General features: G+C 43.4%; 1 protein-coding gene across 1 annotated transcript; it reads left to right on the top strand.

The window, feature by feature from the left end:
* The first annotated feature begins 849 nt into the window (after positions 1–849).
* On the top strand, positions 850–6918 carry rpl18a (ribosomal protein L18a). Its single transcript, XM_083935155.1, has 5 exons — positions 850–891; positions 2523–2702; positions 5056–5185; positions 5639–5748; positions 6768–6918. Exons 1-5 carry the CDS (start codon positions 874–876, stop codon positions 6858–6860), a joined length of 531 nt encoding a protein of 176 aa, XP_083791281.1. The 5' UTR covers positions 850–873; the 3' UTR covers positions 6861–6918.
* Positions 6919–10238: the final 3320 nt, after the last annotated feature.

The following is a 10238-nucleotide window of genomic DNA, read 5'->3' as shown; positions in this document are numbered from 1 at the left end:
GGAGCATAAACGTGTGCTACAGTGTCCTCTAGGAGCATAAACGTGTGTTAAAGTGTCCTCTAGGAACATAAACGTGTGTTAAAGTGTCCTCTAGGAGCATAAACGTGTGTTAAAGTGTCCTCTAGGAGCATAAACGTGTGCTAGAGTGTCCTCAAGGAGCATAAACATGTGTTAAAGTGTCCTCTAGGAGCATAAACGTGTGCTAGAGTGTCCTCTAGGAGCATAAACGTGTGTTAAAGTGTCCTCTAGGAGCATAAACGTGGGCTAAAGTGTCCTCTAGGAGCCTAAACGTGTGCTAAAGTGTCCTCTAGGAGCATAAACGTGTGTTAAAGTGTCCTCTAGGAGCATAAACGTGTGTTAAAGTGTCCTCTAGGAGCCTAAACGTGTGTTACAGGGTCCTCTAGGAGCATAAACGTGTGCTAAAGTGTCCTCTAGGAGCCTAAACGTGTGTTAAAGTGTCCTCTAGGAGCATAAACGTGTGCTAAAGTGTTCCTGTTATTGTTATATTTTCATATTTCCCTGTGTTTATATTATTCATATATTTTTTCTACAGTTTATTGTATCTTATTGATGCTTCTTCTATGTTTGCGATGCACTTTGCTGCTGTAAATAAGAAATTTACCCGCTGTTGGACACACAATACGTGTCCTTTTTTCCTTAATTACTATTAATATCGTTTTCATTATGTTTATTATTAATATTATAGTTATATTAAATATTATTGGCTGTGATCGAATGAGAAACCATCTTCATGTGTAACTGCGGGCCTCAGCCCCCGGAAGTCCCTCCTCCTCCCCGGGCCTCCGCCGATATGACGTCAGCAGTCCCCGCCCTTCTACTTCCTCTTTTACTGTGGCAGTGAGCAGAGACACCATGAAGGCGTCCGGCACAGTGAGTCAAAGTCTTTATTTACCGTGATTTAAGGAGAAACACACGGCGCACACGAACCTCTGCGGCTTCATAAACACGCGTTTGACCCCGGGAAGTTTTAACAATCACAGAAAATCATGTTTTAAATCTTATTTTTACCGTTTTTCCTCCCGGTGCGTTTCTCTAACGGCCGATCCAACATGGCGGCCGCTGAGCCATGTGGAGGACGGAGGCTGGAGAGTGACGCTGTTAGAGGCTCACACACACTCACACACACTCACAGACGGCGGGACAGGAGCTTAAACCACTGCTAACACTTAAACCTCAGCGGCTCTTGAGTTTAAAAGTCACTTAAACGCGATAAATGATGAGTTTATAGCCTCAGGGGAAGCTAACGTTAGCTGCTAACAGTGTTTCCCGGTGGCGTGTGCGCTCAACGTGGGTTCAACACGGGCTGCAGGCATTTAATGACGTAATTAAGGCCTAAACATTTCTTAAAAGTCGAACTATAATTTATAATTATATACATTTACATATTATTTCTTTGGGAAGGCTCCTTGTGTTTCCAACTGCTTGAATTTTGTCTAAAGTCCCTGAAGCTGTATCCACATTTCTTTCACATTAAATAGCTGAATAACAGGAATATAAGTTAATTTCTTTTCCTGCTGGTGTTATGAAACATTATTGGTGTTTATAGCATAATGACATCAAATATAACGGGATTATAGTGGGAAAATAAAGGTCAAATAATTGTTTAATATCTATCTGTGCATTTGTAGAAATATACAATCTACCTCAGCTGTATGATGCTGGAAAAGCTTGGAAATGGACCCTGAAAATACTTGAATCGAGTATTTTGAGACTAAAAGTTGTAGATTTAGAGATTAAAAGTTTATGTATACAAGGACAAAGTTGTAGTATTTTGTATTAAATGATTAGAGACTAAAGTCGACGCATTTAAGGACGCGGTTATAGTACATAGTTTTATATGTTTAGAGACTAAAAGTTCTAGTTTTAGAGACTAAAGTCGGCGCATTTAAAGACTTATTTTAAAGCCAAACGTCGTCGTCAATGTCAATGTTATGCTACTCAATATAAAAATAACTTTTATTGATCTTTAAGGCGTCTCCTGTGGACGCCTGTCTGTAAATAAAGACGATAAAACTAACTGTTATCACTCACTTTTATCTTGTGTAACTTTTTTTGTGTAAATCAAGGGAGTGAAAGTCTCATCAGCTCCAAATATCGGCTCAAGAAAATCGTCAGTCCGCGTTGGTAAAAGCCCTAAAACTCATTGTTGGTCGATCTCTATTATTTTCTATTAAACGCGTGTTTTTGATTTATTCTTAATTAGTTTCCCAGCCCAGAGTCCTGAAATATCACCTGTCTCGTACATAAACTGCACAAACGTGTAAACTAAACTCCTGCAGTGGTATTTATGATGATTGTACGCACCCAAACCCAAAGATCACATCTGTCCGTGGTGTGGTTTTTTTTTTCTGGTGTGCGAACAGAAAACGATCCTTGTCGCCTTTCTCTGACGCTGCCGTGACTCTGAAAGTGAATCCAAGGCTCAACATTATAACCTTTATTATAAAACCCTCCTCATGTCTGATGTCTCTGCGCTCTAACACGCTCTCCTCTGAACGCAGCTTAGGGAGTACAAAGTCGTCGGGCGTTTGCTGCCCTCAGCCAAGAACCCCGCCCCCCCTCTGTACCGGATGAGGATCTTCGCCCCCAACCACGTCGTGGCCAAGTCCCGCTTCTGGTACTTCGTGTCCCAGCTGAGGAAGATGAAGAAGGCGTCCGGAGAGACTGTCTACTGCGGCCTGGTACGTTCCTCTGCCCCGGGTTTCAGTGTTTCCACAGGTTTACAGCGTTGGAGGGCGGCATCCGTGTGTTCCTGTGTTTCCACTGCAGCGTTGTCGCCTGAATGTTCTCTTGTGTTTAATCCGACCCTTTAATGGTCGGGTTCGTATTAAAAGAGAAATGAATCAGTGTTAAAGTGTTAAAATCACAGTTCACAGCAATAATCAGCCACGATGCAAACTCAGCTAAAATCAGTGTTTCACACAATGAGCTGACTCAGCATCAGAACCTGTCTTTAAAGAGTTAAAGTCCAAATAAAGTTCTCCAACAGAACCAGAACACAGTTACATCAAACATCACAGAATAAAGAGATAATTTCAGTTTGTTTCGTTCTGTTTTAGTTGTTTTTTGTTCTCAAATTAAGTAATAAAGGATCTGTGAGAAGTTTCAGTTTCCTTTTCCCCTTTAGGAGTGGAAACTTAAGTAAAATAATAAGAAATTTAAGCAAAATGACTAAAAACACATGCAAAATGACAAGAATCTATAAGAAAGGATCCTTATGGTACTTTTTATTTATTTAAACAGGGTTGCTTGTAATCCATTAATTCTTGAATTTTAATGCTTTCAAGGTTTGAAAAATGCTTGAAATTTTTTATCTGGATCTTTCACAACAAATGGCTTTAGAATAGAAACGTAATCCTGAGTTAAGAAACACAGTTTAAGTAGTTTAAAGCATGAAACCATCTCGTTTTATGTGATTAAAATAACTCTTCATCATGTATCCATGGCGATGTTGCTGCACGGTGCTGGAAAAGCTTGATAATTGACCCGGAATGAGACAATGAGACGAAAATGTAGATTATTGTCATTTTTTTACATGTTTGTGACAAAGTTCGACCGTCTGTGAAGTTTAGGCCGTAAACACGAACATTTTAACTCCTTGAACTAAATTTACGCCTCTTAAAGACAGAAAAGAACCAGATCAGTGAGTAAATGCACGTAAAGAGTAAAACAATGTGTTGACGTGAGGTAACACGCACCCAAACCCAAAGATCACATCTGTCCGTGGTGTGGTTTTTTTTTTTTCTGGTGTGCGAACAGAAACGATCCTTGTCGCCTTTCTCTGACGCTGCCGTGACTCTGAAAGTGAATCCAAGGCTCGACACGTAAATAAACTCTGTTAATGATTCAGTCTGACTTCGCCCTGAACACCTTTTTATTTTCATATCTGTGTTTTTGATCTTATAAAAGACGTAAATGTGTCAAATGTACCGTATTTTCCAGAGTATTTACAGTGGTATACACCATGAAGCTCCTCTCACAAAGTGATTTATATTCATCGCCTTGGCAACGACCCGGGCGCTGAGGTGTAGCGTCACTGACTCTCTCCCTGCAGCTCGTTGTTCAAGCGCCCGTTTGTGAACTTATCCCTCTGCTGTAGCCGTCAAGCTTTTAGACATTAGCTTTCTTTGTTTTCTCCAGTGCACTAAGGGCGCCCTCCCACTGTGCCTCCGTCCCGTGCCCCGTGCTTTAGGGTCCTTGTCCCCCCCTCCAGGCCCGTTTGTACTCACACTACCTGGGCCTCGGAGAATGCTTCTTGCTGCCTATACGTCATCACGCCGTAACACGTCACACGCATTGATGACGTCATGGCGATGCGTGGCTTTGTTTCCAGATCTTTCCGTAGACCTCGGAGTTTTTGTGCGTCTTGTCGACTGTTTTTGAATCTTTTCATCGACCAAATCTGCAGTAAACACTCCACCTCCGCATCACACCAACGTGAACCTTTCACCGCCATTGTTTGAAATGTCCGCGCATGGTCCCTCCTTCTTTTTTCTACGTCCCAACAGGCGCACAGGAAATGACCTCAGAACCGCCGTAGGCCTCGTGCTCGTACACGTGCACACGCTCGTGCTCGTACACGTGCAAACGTGCTTTACTAAAGCCCACCTCTCCCAAACGGGCCGTGGACGGCAAGCGTGCCGCTCCTAGACGTGGTACGGTTGCACTCACACTGGTCAAAGGAACCAGACTTTAGCCGTGACACGGGGCGGGGGCACAGTGGGAGTGCGCCCTGAGAGAATCCTCCACTTTTCTCTCAATCCAAACTTTGTTTCTGCTGCTCCGTCACTGTTGTGCTTTTTAACGAACATGTGAAATAATATATTTTAATATAAAAGTGGCACCTGAGTGCAGGAAGTTCAGGACCAGACCAACAAAAGGAAAAAGGTGACTTAAAAATACGGTGCGATGATGTTTAGATTAGTTTATGGAGGAGTCAGTCTGTCCCCCTGTGTCCTCTTCAGGCTCTGTGTGTGTACAGAATAATAATAATGATGATGATGATGATGATGAGGGTTATGATGTTGTGTTCAGGTCCACGAGAAAACCCCTCTGAAGGTGAAGAACTTCGGTATCTGGCTTCGTTACGACTCTCGTAGCGGCACCCACAACATGTACAGAGAGTACAGAGACCTGACCACGTCTGGAGCCGTCACTCAGTGCTGTGAGTACACACACACACACATATACACACACACACACACACACACACACACACACGCTATCACACACACACACACACACACAGAGACCTGACCACGTCTGGGGCCGTCACTCAGGGCTGTCAGTACACACACACACACACACACACACAATCAGACACATGCACACGCACACAGGGACGGACACACACGCTATCACACACACACGCTATCACACACACACGCTATCACACACACACGCTATCACACACACACACGCTATCGCACACTCAGATACTTTAGTTGCCTCTTTTTGTAAATTAGCCTAATTTTGGTCGTTTTAGAGAAACATCACTGTGACTGTGTTTATTCTGATAAAGTGACGTGTGTCTGAATCTGTCCGTCACCCTGGCCTCGTCTCTGCTGCCTGTGTAATAAAGTTTAATAAAGACATTAATCCCTCTGTCGTCCATCAGACCGTGATATGGGAGCTCGCCATCGCGCTCGCGCCCACTCCATCCAGATCATGAAGGTTCAAGTGATCGCCGCCAACAAGTGTCGCAGACCTGCCATCAAGCAGTTCCACGTGAGTCTAACTCATAGTTCATCTGTTATTTGAGCAGCTGATCTGTTTCGGGATATAACGCAGTCTTTCTGTTCCCTCGCCGTCTGTCACGGGAGAAACTGGAAGACAAGTGACTCTTTTCAGACTCAACGTGTCTGTGTATGATGTTTCTCCTCCTGTGTGAACTCTGATCTCTAACGTTTTTACCGTGTGACCAAAGACTAACTTCACTGAGGCCCTGAGAGATTAAATGGGCTCCAGGTGACTAAACGTGCACGCAGCGGCATTAAAATGGACACAAAATAAGTAAACATGGACGCTAAGAGACTATAAAGGGATGCTAAATGACTGAACCTGTACAAAACGTGACCAACGGGACACAAAATGACTTAAAGTGGAATCAAAATGATTAAAGATGTCTCCAAAGGGACGTAACTTACCGTGTTATTTCTCAGGACCTGAGCAGTGAAACGTTTACTTTCAGTCGTAGTCGTCTGTTTGGTATGAATGATGTTTGCTGGACGACTGCGTCCGCGGGACTCTCCCCGGCCGTAGTCTGTTTTACGGACGACGGCGTCCTCAGGACTCTCTCCGGCCGTAGTCTGTTTTACGGACGACGGCGTCCTCAGGACTCTCGCCGGCCGTAGTCGTCTGTTTGCTGGACGACGGCGTCCGCGGGACTCTCTCCGGCCGTAGTCTGTTTTACGGACGACGGCGTCCGCGGGACTCTCTCCGGCCATAGTCTGTTTTATGGACGACGGCGTCCGCGGGACTCTCTCCGGCCGTAGTCGTCTGTTTGCTGGACGACGGCGTCCGCGGGACTCTCTCCGGCCGTAGTCGTCTGTTTGCTGGACGACGGAGTCCGCGGGACTCTCTCCGGCCGTAGTCGTCTGTTTGCTGGACGACGGCGTCCGCGGGACTCTCTCCGGCCGTAGTCGTCTGTTTGCTGGACGACGGCGTCCGCGGGACTCTTGTTGAGCTGCGTGTTTGTAAAAAGGTCCGACAGTGAACTCTCGCTCTTCTTCTTCTGTTTCCCGCAGGACTCCAAGATCAAGTTCCCGCTGCCTCACCGGGTCCTGCGTCGCCAGCACAAACCTCGCTTCACCACCAAGAGACCGAACACCTTCTTCTAAACGGCTCCGCTGCCCGATCAGAGCGGGACGAATAAAAACACGCTGTGGAGACAAAGAACCGCCTCCTTTTGTTTCTTTCTGCCAGAAGAACAAGAGATAAAACACATTTAAACGCTTTATTCTGGTAAATTCAATCTGAAAAAATGTGATTCTCTGAACTTTAACTGTTAAAAAAGATAAATGATTAAGAGCAAGAATATCAACTTTAAATGTTAATTATAAACACAAATGATTAAAACGTACTAATTAAACCAGAAAAGTGTCAGAAAAACAGTTTATTTACGCTTTTATACAAGAGAAAAACACATTTAAACACTTTATTCTGGTAAATTCAGTCTGAAAAATGTGATTCTCTGAACTGTAACTGTTAAAAAAAGAGAAATAAAAACTTTAAATGTTACTTATAAAGACAAATAATTAAAAACTTGTTATTTAAACTCAGAATCAAACCAGAAAACTGTCAGAAAAACAGTTTATGCTTTTAAAAAAGATGAAAAATATGTAATTCTATAAAAAAGAAAAATGTTTAAGAGCAAGAATATAAATTTAAAACGTTAATTATAAACACAAATGATTAAAAACTTATTAATTAAAGCAGAAAACTGTCAGAAAAACACTTTACGCTTTTAAAACAAGATAAAAACACATTTAAACACTTTATTCTGGTAAAATCAGTCTGAAAAATGTGATTCTCTGAACTGTAACTGTTAAAAAAGATAAATAAAAACTTAAAATGTTAATTATAAACACAAATAACACAAATTTAAAACTTGTTGGTTAAACTCATAAAGACGTGAAAATGTTCCTTAGAATGAATTTTTCTGTTTATTTTTAAGGTAAAAATCCTTAAAAACACTGAAAGTTTTTCTGTTTTCAGGGTTTAAAAAGTGTTTTTTTCAGATTTCCTGAAACAGAAAAATCAAACGTGACCAAGTTCAATAATCATGAACTTTATAATGAACGTGTGTAAATATTTACTTTACAACAGCTGGGAAAATATGACTTCTTAAAGCTTCAGGAACCTCGTTTATAAATATATAAATTATTAATTTTAATTATTTAAAGGTGATTTTTCATCACGGCTCAGTTTTGATGTAAACTTCAGAATAAAAGTCAAAGATTCTTCATAAATTATTTAATTAAAGGTTTTTAATTTTTTTAATTCCAGTGTTTTTGGTTCATTATAATTATCTGGGGCAGCAGCTCAGTCCAGAGGTGACTGCTGGGAACCAGAGGGTCGCTGGTTCAAGTCCCTGTATGGAGCGTGGACTTGTGGCTGGAGATGTGCCAGTTCATCTCCTGGGCGCTGCTGAGGTGCTGTTGAGCAAGGCACCGAACCCCCAACTGCTCAGGGCACAAGTCACTGGCAGCCCCCTCGTTCTGACATCTCTCGTGTGTGTGTGTGTGTGTGTGTGTGTGTGTGTGTGTGTGTGTGTGTGTGTGTGTGTGTGTGTGTGTGTGTGTGTGTGTGTGTGTGTGTGTGTGTGTGTAACATGATTAATAAGAGTGAAAAAAATTAAATTTCCCCCGTTGCAGGATCAATAAAGTTCTTCTAATAATAATAATCCAGAATCATAGAAATCTGCTGCAGCTTTATTTTGTGCTTAAAGTTAAATTATGTCTAAAAACAGTTATTAATTATATTAATATTAATTATTAAAGGCTGTTTAAAACACTTAACGTGTGAAAACTGATGGATAATCCTGAAACTCTTGAACCAGAATCTGCAGATTTGAGAAGAATATTTAAAGTGTTTTGTGTGAAACTTCTTTGATTCTGGTGAAATATTGAAACTTTATCACCTTTAAAATCTGCATTTATGAATTTCTGCTCTTACAAAAACAGATGCAGCAGCTCCTCGTGTCCACTGGGGGGCGCTGTCCTCCAGCACACAGGGCTGAAGCTGTGTGTGTGTGAGAGAGAGTGTGTGTGTGTGTCTGTGTGTGTGTGTGTGTGTGTGTCTCTCTGTGTGTCTCTCTCTCTCTCTGTGTGCGTGTGTGTGTGTCTCTGTGTGTGTGTGTGTGTGAGTGTGTGTGTCACTGTCTGTGTGCGTGTGTGTGTCTGTCTGTTTGTGTCTCTGTGTTTGTGTGTGTGTCTCTGTGTGTGTGTGTGTGTCTCTGTGTGTGTGTGCGTGTGTGTGTGTGTCTCTGTGTGTGTGTGTGTGTGTCTGAGTGTCTGTGTGTGTGAGTGTCTGTGTGTGTGTGTGTGCGTGTGTGTGTCTGTGTGCGTGTCTCTGTGTGTGCGTGTGAGTGTGTGTGTGTGCGTGTGAGAGTGTCTGTGTCTGTGTGTGCGTGTGAGAGTGTGTGTGTGTGTGTTTCTCTCTCTCTGTGTGTGTGTGTGTGTGTCTCTGTGTGTGTGTGTGCGTGTGTGTGTTGTGTCTGTGTCTCTCTCTCTGTGTGTGTGTGTCTGTGTCTCTCTCTGTGTGTGTGTGTGTGTGTGTCTGTGTCTCTCTGTGTGTGTGTGTGTGTGTGCGTGTGTGTCTCTGTGTGTGTGTGTCTCTGTGTGTGTGTGTGTGTGTGTCTCTGTGTGTGTGTGTGTGTGTGTGTGTTTGTTCCTCCTGCTCTATTTTCAGATCAGCATCTTATTGTTGATTTTTTTCATCTATTTTTAGTTGTTTAAAGTTCCAATCAAGCCCCGCCCCCAGACAGCCACTTCCTGTTTGTGATCCAATCAGGAAGCTCGGTCAGCGTCAGTTCTCTGAGTGTCCACTAGGGGCAGGTTTCATGTTAAACAGCCGTTTACACAGCATCATTAAACCTGTTTAAGGACAAAAGAACATTCTAGTCTGTGTGTTTAGATCAGGTCTCCATGACAACACTGAGGGGGAGGGGCTAGTTTTTATTTTATTGGAGGTTAAAGTTCATGAATAATTAGGGGCGTGGCCTCTTGAGTGACAGCTAGCCTCTGGCCCTCACTTCTCCTCGGAGGTAAACGTCAGCCAGATGGACGTACGCCCCTCCCCCCAACGTCACATACTCAAGATCTTTCTGTGGTGGTTTCTTTGTGGTCACGTTTGTGGTCGTTGAGCGTCTCTTCGTGGTCGTTGAGCGTCTCTTCGTGGTCGTTGAGCGTCTCTTCGTGGTCACGTCTCTGGGGTTAACCCCTCCGTGCCTCGGGTTCTTCAGTTTCGGTGTAAAGGACTCGTCTCCTGAGACTCTGAAGCTGCTGCTTCTTCTTCTATGGTGGCCTGGAACCACGGGTGAACCACAGGTCTGCAGGACGCCGGCTCGCTCTTCAAACGCCGTCCGGTTGTTGTTGGACGAGCTTCAGCTGGACGCTCCCGCTCTGTTAGCATGTGCGAGCCGTTAGCAGCTAATCAGCGCGGCCTCGTTAGCGGAGACGATGTTGCTTTAAAGACGGAAACGTCCACGGACGCTC

Source organism: Echiichthys vipera (assembly GCF_963691815.1).
Source record: "Echiichthys vipera genome assembly, chromosome: 20".
NCBI classification, from domain to species: Eukaryota; Metazoa; Chordata; class Actinopteri; order Perciformes; family Trachinidae; genus Echiichthys; species Echiichthys vipera.
This window is presented reverse-complemented; position numbering and strand designations above follow the sequence as displayed.

Coding starts and splice junctions, on each gene's coding strand:
- rpl18a (XM_083935155.1), top strand. Junction 2,703..5,055: donor AGACTGTCTACTGCGGCCTG/GTACGTTCCTCT, acceptor TGTTGTGTTCAG/GTCCACGAGAAAACCCCTCT. Junction 5,186..5,638: donor TGGAGCCGTCACTCAGTGCT/GTGAGTACACAC, acceptor GTCGTCCATCAG/ACCGTGATATGGGAGCTCGC.